This window comes from Hakea prostrata, chromosome 8 (genome assembly GCF_041222555.1).
Source record: "Hakea prostrata isolate BN-2017 chromosome 8, UWA_Hpros_2, whole genome shotgun sequence".
Classification (NCBI taxonomy): Eukaryota; Viridiplantae; Streptophyta; class Magnoliopsida; order Proteales; family Proteaceae; genus Hakea; species Hakea prostrata.
In genome coordinates, this window is record NC_142607.1 from 44,805,232 (window position 1) to 44,818,855 (window position 13,624).

Here is a 13,624-nt window from a genome sequence, read left to right on the forward strand (position 1 = left end):
CATTTCACACTTTGGAGAACCATAAAACGACGAATTTTACTGATATTTCGGATAAAATTCAAGCAAAATTCAAAAAAATCACCGACTCACAAAAAGGATAATGACACCTTTACCAAATACCCCTAGCACTTTATCTATCAAACATGTCCAACCAACGTCCTTTTCCTTTGTCTTTTTCTTTGAATGACCATGATTAACTCCCAAGAAACAAAGCTTAATCTTTTTTCTTCTTTGAATAACTAGGCTCGACCGCTCGAGTTCCAAGAAACAACTGGCAAAATTCATCTGATTTTTTTTCTTTCCCCTTTTGGTACATTTGCTTCTTTCCATATTATATATATACAAACCAAAACAACTTACTATTAGAGAAACAGAATTTTTCGAGGTCACGTATCAAGGACCTTCGGCCAAAGCCTCAAGTTGTACTTCAAGTTAAATTTCGACAGAGTTCCCTGTGAAAAAAAATGACAGCAAGATTTTCCTCCCCCTCTGTTGTCGCACAGAGGAGCCAATCACATCGGAGAAATAGAAAACAAAGACAAAGCAGCAGTTCGCCAGAGATTTCTCAATGGCGAACTTGGCAAACGAGGCATGCTTCTCCTTCAGGCGGAGATCGATCTCTATAACATTTAAAGCATAGATTTATGACTTGAACGTGGGAGCGGGGATCTTGTAGAGGCAAATGTGAACCTAATTCAGTGATTCCGACAAGTGGAACTCAAGTTCAGTGAAATAGCAGCAATTTTTCCCATTATTTCACCAATTCGCCGGAAAATTGCTGAAAATGAGCGATTTTTCCGTGACTTTGAGCAGATATCTTTTTTTTCCCTTATTTTATTTCTCTACTCACCAAACCAACCAAAATATGGCAAATTTCGGTTGAATTTAGTTTTATCATGTCTGCTGCCACCTTCCCTAACAAGAATTCAAAGAAATTAAGGAAATTGTTTTTTAGGTAAACAGATTACGGAGACAATTTGAAAATAGCAAAAAGACATGAGCCATCCAGATTCACATCATCTATAATTCATTTCCCTACAATTCCCTCTTAGGATTGTGCCATGTGACATTAAGTAATCTAATGGTTACTCAATTCAAACTAAATTTGAATTTTATTTATATTCATTCATCAATTTGAATTTTATTTAAAATCACTGTTAGATTACTTAATGCCACATGGCACAATCTTGAGAGGGAATTTTTGAGAAAAGAATTAGAGAGTTGGTGGATCTGAGCCATCACCAATAAAATATAGCAAATCTATATTCATATGCTTGAAAACGGCTAAACCATCGGATTGGCATCAATAGTCCACGAGTCAGCCAGCTTGGCCAAAGCATTTATAGAAGATCCACCCTCAGACCACGCAAACATGGCTTCTTCCTTCATCTTTTGACTTCTTTCTCTTAAAGTCTTCCCTTCTTCGGATTCCATCAATGCTCTCACGCGTCTCTCAATCTCATCCGCACACACAAACCCATCTTCAGATTCCTGCAACGCCATCGCCATTTTCATCTCTTCCACCAAAACCGCTCTGTTGAAGTGCTGCTCGGCATAGAGAGGCCATGCTATCATTGGCACTCCTGCACTTACAGCCTCCAACACCGAGTTCCACCCACAGTGAGTCACAAACCCACCGACCGATTCCCGGCCGAGCACTTCCACTTGTGGGGCCCACATCTTGACGACGAGACCCCGATCTTTGGTCCGGTCCAGGAAACCTTCCGGTAACAAATCGTCGAAATCCGGATCCCCTAGCTCCAACGAGTTGCGTGAGTTGTTGTCCTCTGCGGGCGGCTTTCTCAGACACCACAAGAATCTATGGCCACTCTTCTCCAACCCAACTGCGATCTCCTTCACCTGCCTCTTGGGGAACACACCTCGACTTCCAAAAGACAAGAACACGACGCTCTGACTCGGTTGCGCATCCAGCCATGGCAAGCACTGACGATTTACAGAGTCATCCTCCACAGGTTTATTAATGGGGATGCTGGTGATTGGTCCGAGACAGTAAACTGGTGGGGTTGGAGCTTCAGGAAAGCAGAGCCCATCAGAGATGACTTTGATCACTCCTGATTCGAGGGCTTCAAAGGTGTTCACTATAATTCCCTTTGACTTGGGTAGACTAAGAGCCATCTCTAGAAAGTAAGGGTAGGCCTGATCATCTCTTTCCAGAACGGGTTCAGGCATGTCCTTGGCTGGGATGGGCGGCAAGCCCGGAAAATAAAGATTGGTCATATTGAGTTCCTTGAAGCTCTTGGTTGTTTGATTGTGAATGGTGGGAAAATAGAGCATGAAGTTGACAAAGTTCGCACCTGAAGGCGTATAAAAGTATGCAGGGATACCCAGATCAGATACCACACTAAATGCAGGAGCACAGAAGAAATCCATAACAAAAGCTCGAACAAGGGAGGTTTTCGAGATGGCTTGAAGAGCATGGAGAAGGTTTGGATTGTTTAAGCGGAAGAATTCGGCTCGGGCTGCTAACAAATTATCTGGGAAAGGAGAAGATGGTTTGACGGAGGGGAGTTGGTGGAAAGTAATAGATGGATTAGTTTCAGATGCGTGGGAGAGGAAAGCTGTGACTTTTGGGATGAAAAATGGCTCTGGTGCAACGATGACGGTGACGGAGAAGCGGCCATGGCTGTGACGGTGAATGAGTTCACCTAATTCCAACGTTGATCCTAAATGGCCTGCCGTCATTACCGGGTACAACACTATGGTGCCTTCCATTGTATTGTATTGTTTCTTCTTCTCTACTTCTTCTCTACTTCTTCTCTGTTTCTTCTCGTCTTATAGATGAGCTTCATCCATCACTGCTTGCGTCACCTTCCACTTCTCTTTGTTAAATCAGATATTTTTTAAACTCCTCCTTTTTAAACTACTCCTTACGTAGGATATTCTAGTTGATTTTGGTTAGGTGCTACATAATTTATATAGGGTCTTGTTTGGCTCTGCGCATGCATGTGCATTACATCAAACCATGCATTTCAGACGATTGGATCGAGATTTTGGTCGAAATTTAAAGGTTGAGATCGAAATCTTCCTCCTTACATAGGATATTCTAATTGATTTTGGTTAGGTGCTACATAATTAATATAGGGTCTTGATTGGGTCATGTGCGGTTGGATTGAGATTTCAGACCTTATATTAATTATGCGCATGACCCAAGTTTTTTCCATTAATATACAGTACCTCTAGCATACAGTTAAAATTTCGACTGAGATTTCGATCTCAATTAATTAAATTTACTTTTATGAAACGGACAATCGAAATCAAAATCTTAACCATATGATGTGTAATAATTGTACAACACTGAAGCACGACTGCTTCTATCCAGATGTTTATCATATTAGTATTATTTCTCCCCCTATATGAAAAAAAAAATTATACATTATAAATAAATGGCAGAGAACAATGAATGTAGATTAACAACACATGGGAAGCCGGCCTAACTATGAATATTTTAAAGAAAATGTTCCCACATGTTCAAGTTTTAAAAGAATTTACTCAATAAAATATTTTAAAAAAAGTTTTATTCGAATGATTTGTATTTTTAAAAATAATTGTTAAATCTTAAATTTTGTGATAATTTTTTTCGCCCACCAATATGCTATCATGAACGGTCTAAATAAACCCCAAGTCACTTTCTTAAAAATGATAAAACTAACGAATGATAGGAGAACTAAAAGCTACAAAAGACAAAATATTGCTGGCTCTGAAATTGCCAAGAAAATGAAGGAATTGATAAGTGTTTCTCACAAGTTTGTATATAAAAAAAGACTTGAAAGTAATTTGGATAGTTTAGGGTAAAATATTAATTGGGGATAACTTATTCCAAAATTTGGAATTTAGTAATTATTTTCAATAGTATGATCTATTTAAATAAAACTTTTAAAAAATTATTTTATTGAGTTAATCTTTTTCAAAAGCTAGCCATCTGGAAAAAAAATTGCTATTTTAAAAATAAAAGTAATAATCTCAATGAGCTCCATCCCTTACTGTGTAGTTCAAAATCGTTAGGAGAATACTTTGTTCTCCCATAATGGAGACCTGGTATGCACTTGAGAAGAATAACCGCTATATTCATTTAATTAAATGGACCTCATTATTAATACTACTATTTAATTTTTATATTTTATAATTATATTGTATAAAAGTTCTTTCTTTGCATTTTATTATAATGCTTTCAGGTACGAAACACATCTGTAAAGAAATTTTTTTAATTAAAAGTAACAAGGTAGTCAGTGTACGAGTTTGTTAGGAGGCAACATCACATGTTTTTTTATGGTAAAAGAAATTTAATTTAAAGAGTTTTTTACATGAGCCCCTCCATTTTCATGGAAAATAAATCGCAGCCCCTTTAAAATCAAAACCTTGCAAATACCCCCTTCACCATTAACCCCGTTACTTAGGACTGTTAAATAATTTTAATATGACCATATTACCCTCAAATATGGTAACGTTGAACTTCTTATTTCAAGAATTTTTTACATGAGCCCCCTCCATTTTCATGGGAAAAAAGGCACACCCCCTCTAAAATAATAAAAAAAACCTTGCAAATACCCACTCCACTGTAACCCCATTACTTAGGACTGTAAACTAATTTTAATATGACTATATTACCCTCAAATATGGTAATGTTTGAACTTCTTATTTTCAAAGCCATACCACCTTACTCCTCATAGTTACTCAAGATTCCTCGTAATCTGTCATCACCACTGCCAATCAACGCCCACAATTACCACCGGAGGGACATTTGAGGAGAAGCAATGTGTACCTCACTTGCATTTTTTTTTCTTCTCTTCAAGATGAGGTATGCACTGCTTCTCCTCAAATGTTGCTCCGGTGATAATCTTGAGCATTGATTGGCAGCGGTGACGACAGATTACAAGGCATCGTGAGTAACTGTGAGGAGTGAAGTGGTATGGCTTTGAAAATAAGAGTTCAAATGTTACTATATTTGAGGGTAATATGGTCATATTAAAATTAAATTAACAGTCCTAAGTAACGGGGTTAACAGTAAAGGGGGTATTTGCAAGGTTTTTTTATTTTAGAGGAGGTGCGCCTTGTTTCCCATTAAAATGGAGGGGGCTCATGTAAAAAGCTCTTGAAAATGAAGTTCAAACGTTACCATATTTGAGGGTAATATGGTCATATTAAATTTATTTAACAGTTCTAAGTAACGGGATTAATAGTGGAGGGGGTATTTGCAAGGTTTTGATTTTAGAGGGGTACGCTTTATTTTCCATGAAAATGGAGGGGCTTCATGTAAAAAACTCTAATTTAAAAGAGGGGCCCAAAGCCTCAAAAGTACACAAATCCCAAAGTTAAGGAGTGGAGTGTTGGTGCCAGTTTTATTAGACAAGTTTCCTCATTGGATTACTGACCTCGATATTAACTACCATAGGAAGGTAGAACAACTTACATTCCAGTAGTGGGACATGGGACTACAAGTATCATCAATGGGAACCACGGTCCGAAATGTCAGATTATGTCACCGTATAAGTGGTTGGCGACATCATCGACACGGCAACATTTCGCCTATATGTCAGCGACTTTTGACAAGGTGTCGATGAAAATTTGACCCTTAATTTCATGAGGTATTTAGGGTCGTTTTGGCTTGAATTTTGTTGTGTAGCTTAATTTGAGACTAATAAACACACTAGGAACATTATTTTGTCCTAAAACATCACTTAATCTAAAACTTCTGATTGTCATATGCTCGACTATATGCAGGCAAAACTAGAAGTTTGGAAAACTCATATAAACTAATGTAAACATGCAAAGAGAACACAAGTACACAACTAGTAAAGAGAAATACTAAAGTCTACAATTCATTATACAATTATGTTGAGTATGACTCATGTTTAACATTCTGTTGCTGATGGACACGGGTCCCACTCGGAGTTTTTTTACACTTTGGGCTTAGGCCCATGAATAGTTGTGGCTTAGGGCTTTTAAGCGCCCCCAGAGCCTGTAAAAGTCCTACATCACTTTGGTAAAAATCAAATGAAAAGTTGGCGAAAAATCGAATGAAATTCTGTTAAACAAAGTGAATTTGGGGATATATTAGCCAATTTTTCGGCGATACATCATCTGACATTTGGTATGTGTCGTGTCGCTTACAAGCGACAAGGCGTTGTATCGCCGACACTTTGTACTATGTTGGGAACATAGAGAGGAGAGAACTTGCTTAGTGCGGTCTAGTATAATTAAGCTATACTATAGTCTAGGATTGTTATCCGCTTCGAAAATGATGTTGTTGAAAGCCAAGGTTCAACTTCAGTACTGGTCACGATCTTCCCAAGTGACCGAGGTTGAAATTTCGACCATTCATTTTGCTTCTTTTTTTTTTTTTTTCCTGTTGTTACAGGTAGGTATGGTTGAAAAAGTAAAAAATTAAAAAAATGCAAATCGAACGGTCGAGATTCACCCTCAACCATCCATTCCATCCTCACTGATAACCCAGTAACATCACATGGTATTGTTATTAATAGATGTTGGAGTGGATAAAATTTGGTTACAACCTATTACACCTAGTTTGGTAAGTTGGTCTGACTGGGCTAGGTCGAATGGGTTGCTCAAGTACGATCGAGTCAAAGGTAACCGGGGGTTCAATCCTACTTCACCATGTTATCAAGCCAGATTTTGATGACAATAATATTAATATAATCACATGATGATTTTAACTATGTCCTCAAAATGATGCCAAGAACAACAAAGACAACAACAACCAACAAAATGATATTGAGGACAACAAAATGATGATGAGGATAGCGTAGCCAAGTAAAAATGACTGTTAGTCTTAGCTAAAGAAAACGATGATCGAAAATCTAATATAGACTTCCATGCAACATTGCTTCAATTTGCATAACCATAATTGCTTTGTATTGTGTTATCATGATATCTCAACTTTACCATGATGTCGAGCTTTTTGAGTTCATCCATCAACATCAAAAGGGCAAAGCTAGTTCAGCTTCCACACAAATAGAGTAAGTAGGGTAGAAGTAGGGCCAATTTCCCTACACAGCCTTATCTCAGCAATTTTTACTAAAAATCAACATTGTTGAACATGAAACCCTAAAGTTTTCATTTACGCATTGCATGGAAAATTAAAATGTATGAGATTCATTTCATTCTTCCCACATGAAAATATCTAAACCTTTCCTCAAGAGCTCAGAGAGAGAAATAATGAGAATGATGTTGGGTTATGTAAAAGTAATCAAATTTCAGTTTCTCCATTTCTTAGATCAAAATTTGCTCACCACGAGAGAAAGAATTTTGGTTCACGCAGGCACATAAAAAGTAGGTTTGATCCCAGCCAAAGTTTCAAAACCCTAGTCTTAAAGTCTTGCACTCATGGAGGTAGTTGAGTTTGAGTGGAGTTTTTGAAGCCTTGCACACATGGAGTAGTGGCAGCTAGGGCAACCCTAGATTTGGCTAGGGTTGCCTGTGGTTTTCCTATTTTGCCCTCAGATTGCTAAAAACCAGAATTATCCTTAACAAATCCCAATACAATTTCCATCACCAAGAACAATTTATATACTTGTAAGCAAAGACACCTTTGAAATATGAATCAGGATTTTTATCCACATAACAGGATACCATCTTACAAAACTTTGATCATCATCATCTAATGCGTTATTGTAGATCATTATTGTCACTTGTTTCTCATAAGAATCCAACCAATAGATATTCATTCAAATACTTAATGGTTCTTGTATAATCAAGTTTGAGAATTTACCTAAGTGATAAACTACATTAATTTATTCATCATTAGGATCCAAATCCAGAAATAAGGTTTAATATGGGACTAATATCCTGTCCATTTATGATTGTATATGTGTGACATGTGTCCTAACATCGCATCAAAAGGTTGAGATCCATTTACAAGTCACGTCATTTTTTTTTTAATATAATCACCACTCTTTGATGTGACTTATAAATGAATTTCAACCATTTGATATGATGTTAGGATACATGTCATACATCTACAAGGAAATGGATAGTCCATTTCTGGCAAGAAAATAGACTGGATAAATTTCCGTTTAATATGTGCAAAAATATATGTATATGTCATATGCAATATGAAAAAGCACAATTGCAACCCAGATGAATAAATCATTGATCAAATTTACGGTAGATATAGGAGACTGCAAAGTGAGAAGAGTAAGCTTTGGCCATCAAGATATGTTCTTTGTTGCTTTTCCTTCTTCTCTTCTGTTTTCATCTCTCCGAAGCATTCACTGTGAATGGACAAAACCTGGGAGTCAAGAAATAGAGACAAAGAAGGGGCAACACACTACAACAAAAACCATTTATAGCTACAAATAGTTAGCTACATTTTTTTTAACCAAAGCTACAAGTCTCATTTGACTACAATTTTCCTTTGTGTAGTAATATAAAACAATTATTACTACAGTACGTAACACCTGTAGTAAAAAATATATTTACAGATGTGCTTATAAAAGTGTAACTAAAAATTGTAGTAATATGAACAACTTTTTACTACACTATTTAAAACCACAGTAATATATTATTTATTGCAAAAATATGACTACAATTATAAATTGCAGTAATTTAAAAGATTTTTAAATACGATATTTAAGACCATAGTAATAAAAAAAACATTGTAACTACAGAAACAAAACTACAACTAAAAGTTATAGTAATATATGGAACTTATTACCATGGAAATACAAGTGTAACAATATCAATTTTTTTAGCTACTAAAACAGAACTACATTTTGGAATTGTAGTAATATAGTTTATGTAATACCTATAATATTTAAAATTGTAGTAACAATTTCTTTTTAGTTGCGGAAATAAAACTGCGGTTAAAAATCGTAGTAAATACATTAATTCCCTCTAACTGCAGAAATATAACTACAGTTATGTATTGTAGTAATTTAAGATATTTTAAATTATAGTATTTAAACCACAACAATAAAAATAATGTTATAATTACGACAATAACACTAAAGTTAAGGATTGTAGTAATATGAGAAACTTATTTCTGTGGTAATTAACAGTGTAGCGACATCAAGTTTTTTACTGACTAGAATAAAACTACAGGTTGGAGGGTGGAACCCTAGCTTGACCCAACCCTACCAGGGTCAAGTATTATATAACCTTAACTCGCCCTTTAGGTTGGATTTGCCTAGGTTTAAGGGGGTTAGGGTCCGGGATGGATCAAACGGGTTTTATTGACACCCCTACATTCAAACATGGAAAGAGGGTCAAAGGAAAATTTTTCATTTTTGGAAGGAAACAAGGGAATATTCAAATTTTTTCTTTTTTGGGGTGGGGGGGGGGGGACATGGTGAGTCCGGATCGTCTCCCCTGACGGTTGTTGGCCACAAATTATAGAGGGACCCACAAGGTTAGGTGATAAGATTTATTTTTTTAAATGTTTTATTATTTTTCACTTGTGGGTCTCACATAATTTGTGGTTGTAAAGCTATCATCAAGGGAGACGATCCACACTCGGACATGATCCCCTTGCCCCCAATGTAGCTTCATCCATGGGAGAAGAACAAATTGGATTTGAAATTTCAAATAGAAGCCAAAAGGTAATTTCTGAAGTTTAATGTTTCTAAACAAACTCTTTCTTCCAACCTCAAATACAACTAATCAAATACAATCTGGCTACTTGTATTTTTTTCCCCCTTAAATGTTACTCATTTAATTGTCTAGTAATTTATTCATAATTTATTCATATGGGTCTCTACTGTTTCTCCAAAGAAACTATTGTTATTTATATATAGAGTTAATATTGTCTACTGATATTCTTTGCCATCTGAACAACCGTGTGGGTTGGTCATAGCAATTTAAATCTGTATAAGAGACTAATAGTGAATACAAGTCAAGCTCCCTATAGGGAAATCTCTTTTTCAAGAGTTCAGGTCACTTTAAAAAGAATAGGTCATTTGCTAATCGGCGATGCTTTTTAGTTTTTGATTTGTGGCGATTTATTTCAAATCATGCAGAAATTTAGAGAAGGCATCCGAATTCGAATCTGAAACTTTATCGGATATCCAATAAACTATCCGATTATTGATTGGTGATTGTCATTTTTTGTTTCCGAATATAATTATCAGACTTTTCTCAGAAAAGTGATTAATTCTTTACTCTATCCGATAAGTTATTATCGGAATTCGAATCCTGTGTCTGTTAACAGACAGATGCGGTAAGAAAAGTTTTAAATATGATATGAATTCAGAGGAACTATCCAGGCACGTCTCGAAATTATTGTATCACTCGCGGTTTTCAAGAAATCGACCTGTAGGCTGTATCTACTTAAATTACACCGCCAGCAGTTCCCAAAATAAACCCGCTCAAATATGGCGCCCTTTTTTCCCCTAATTTCCCCCTCTCGAAGACGAAATCTTCTATCGTTTCTCTCCCGTTGTGTCTCTCTCGTCTTGTGCTCTGGCTCACTCCAAATCTCCCTCTATCCCTTCTGTTCGTCGATCTCAATCTTTCGCTTTTTCTTCTCACCCCATTCCCTTCTGCGCACTTTTTCTTTTTTCCTCCTCTTGCAACCCTACCGCACACTCGATTCTGATTCTGATAGGTTCTGAGGAAGCCTGGAACAGAAGTATCCTCAAGCAGGAATAGTGTTAGAGAAGAAATATCTTCAAGAAATTGAAAGAATAGTGTTAGAGAAGAAATATCTTCAAGTGATTACTGCTTAGGTTAGTGTTTCCATCTCTTAATTTAGTATAAATGAAGGGTTCAGGTATTTCGATATTTCAGTATTTCCTCACCAATTGGTGAAGGCAGAATTTCTTTATCATGATTTGATCTTCTGATTGAATACCATGAAGGAAGAATTGAGAATCATAGTTAATGAGATTCCATGGGGAGGAACAATTGGATCTGAAAGCTAATCACTACCTGCTACAGAAATCATATGGACAAAGAGAGCACGCACCCTCTAGCCCTAACAGGGATTGCCTTCTGAGCTCCTTCTTGAATCAGCTTCACATAGTAATAATTTTCCTTCTCTTGCTCAAAGAAGAATCGTGGTTGCTAGAGAGAGTAGAAGAAGTAGTATAGCAAGCAAAATTCATGTAGTTTTATTGAAAGAAGGGAACGTACAACACCTATTTATTACTACAAGGCATCAGCCCCTCTCCATTAAGAGTATTATTCATGGACTAGTTCTAACAAAACTTGGAAAAGGAAAAGCTCAGTCGTAGGAGGACCCCCTTATCTGGCATTGCTGAGGTCTGTTCAAACGGCACATCTGGGGTAGATTCTGAGCCCTTTGACGTATCTCCCTCTGTCTCTGCTGATCTCCCCTTGAACCTTGCCTGCCATAGTCTTCTTGTGACCTTCCTTGCCTGTCGTAGTCTTCTTGGTTGTCTTCTCTGTATCCACCCCTACCATAGTCTTGGTCCCTTCCACGCCTATCGTAGTCTTGGTCCCCTCCTCGCCTGTCGTAGCCATGGTCCCTTCCACGCCTGTCGTAGTCTTGGTCCCTTCCACGCCTGTCGTAATCTTCATCGTCCCAGTCTCCTTGCCTGCCGTAGTCCTGGTTCTGTTGGCCTTGCCTCTGAGCCCGGTCTGCCGCCTGCCTTATGGCCTGACACCTGCACCTTTCGTTTACTTGCCTCAACTCTCTGCAGCAGTTCTCCAGGGACGCTTCTTCGTAACCGCCACGCCTGAGGATGAGTTCTCCTAATCCTCGTCCTCCTCTCTGCAGGTATCGCTGGCAACTTCATCATGTACAATAATTAACAACAAAGAAAACAATGAGGGAGTTAGATTCCATTCCCAAAACCAAAACCCACGATTTTAAGGTAAACTCTGAAGAAGAAAGCAAGAAACCTGTGCAAGCGCTGGCCGCTCAACTCCTGACGGCACTGCCTCCCGCTGCTGTATTGGTTATCAAGCTCGGCTTCTGCCATGACCATGAAGGCCACCAGAACTACACCTATGATCGCAAGCCGACCCATTCTTCCTCTCTGCTAGCCAACTCTTAGTGCTTGATTTCTTTACTTTGATGAGTAGGGAGAGCTAGAGAAGAAATATATATAGGAGATTGTTAGGGTTTGCATGGCAAGCAAGTGGAGGGAAAGCGATGAGCACGTCATGCATGAATTGGTCAGGCCGTGGTGGACAGATTCATATATGGTGGACAAGTGCGTATGCGTGGAACGATCATCCTTCCAAGTACGCAGTGTGCAGTGCGAACAAAGGGTACGTAAGAGAGATATTTGGGTTGGCTACTTTGCTGAACTCTACTTCTGTTTCTATTCTATCGTTTTTAGGTAAAACTTTTGTTTCCATTCATGGCATGCACATACTGACATAGAAGCTAGCCTGGCTATTTGTGATGCCACCTGCTTCACTCTACATACCAATGCCACACCACCTGTTTGCTATTCTTTTTATTAATTAAAGTAGTTTATATCAACTTGAATCAGAAAACATTTTCTTGCAAATAATTCAAGATTAAAAAAATAATAAAAAAGAGAGAAATTAATTACTCTTAATATGAATATTATCCCTTAAATTATCTAATTTATCAATTAAATCTCCTATTACTAACAATTCTAGTCTCAATCAATTTTTATTACTAACATATTATGCCATCTCAGATTAAGTGTGCTGCCATTAACTAAAATTCAGATAAATATTAAAAACGAGTGATCCCGATTTTGACAAGTTTTATATGACTGATTCATGGTGCAAAATCCTAAATTCTATTTAATAATGCAAAATTGAAGGCCAATTAATTATAAGGTCTTTCCTAAAAAAATTTGATCGACCACTGTTGGCAGGATCACCATGGAATGGGCAACCTGAAATATTTTTATTTATGAAAAGATCCCCCACCCTCTCTCATCCCCCAAAAGAATGGAATATGATCCACTCGAAAAGATGAAGAGTTTGTATCACCTCTCGTGATGGAGAGCACAACAAGCTTTCCTAACACTTTATGACTACAAAAATACGAATAATCACACGAGACATACTATGCGTCTCACTTTTTAATTTTTTTTTTACAATTTTACCCTCGTAAATCCCCTAATTTGTGGTCACAAAGCATCCAAAGAGCACATTGTCAAGAGTGGTGATCCGGACTCAAGGATGGGATGGTATCTTCCGGTGGCAATGCATCATTGTCCTCATAAGTCCACACAAGCTTTCTTAATGCCCCCACAAGAAGGAAAGCCTGGATAACTTAACCCCATAGTCAATCTGAAACACAATTACCTAATTTTGAGTTATCTGGTCAGCTTACAATAACTGTAATACCCAACAATCACCTGTTTCTTATCTGAAATTGCTTGAGTACACGAACAAACTGTCGAGATCGAGATCTAGACCGAGATTTTGATACCGACCATCCATATCGAAATCTTTTCGCAACCAGTCGAGCTGGTTTCTTATCTCTCATGTGTCCACTCACATTTCATGTTTGTCATGGACTTCTTCTGCCAGCAAGTCAAAAAGTAAAATTTGAACGCCTTGAGAAGCGAAACAGGATGGAAAAAAAAAACAGAAAACGATTAATTTCTTTCTTATTTGTTCAGTAACAAAAGCAACCTATTCTCCAGCAATAAAATGAACTTGCAAACACCTCTCTTAATCTTGCATTAGACAAACT

General features: G+C 37.4%; 1 protein-coding gene and 1 pseudogene across 1 annotated transcript; both read right to left on the reverse strand.

Moving 5' to 3' along the window:
- Positions 1-1,163: 1,163 nt before the first annotated feature.
- On the reverse strand, positions 1,164-2,778 carry LOC149008119 (UDP-glycosyltransferase 88F4 pseudogene; annotated as a pseudogene).
- An 8,335-nt stretch (positions 2,779-11,113) lies between these two features.
- LOC149008120 (uncharacterized) lies at positions 11,114-12,214 on the reverse strand. The gene is made up of 2 exons (XM_089167579.1): positions 11,839-12,214; positions 11,114-11,726 (listed from the first exon to the last, which is right to left on the reverse strand). Exons 1-2 carry the CDS (start codon positions 11,964-11,966, stop codon positions 11,198-11,200), a joined length of 657 nt encoding a protein of 218 aa, XP_089023705.1. The 5' UTR covers positions 11,967-12,214; the 3' UTR covers positions 11,114-11,197.
- Between the last annotated feature and the right edge of the window lie 1,410 nt (positions 12,215-13,624).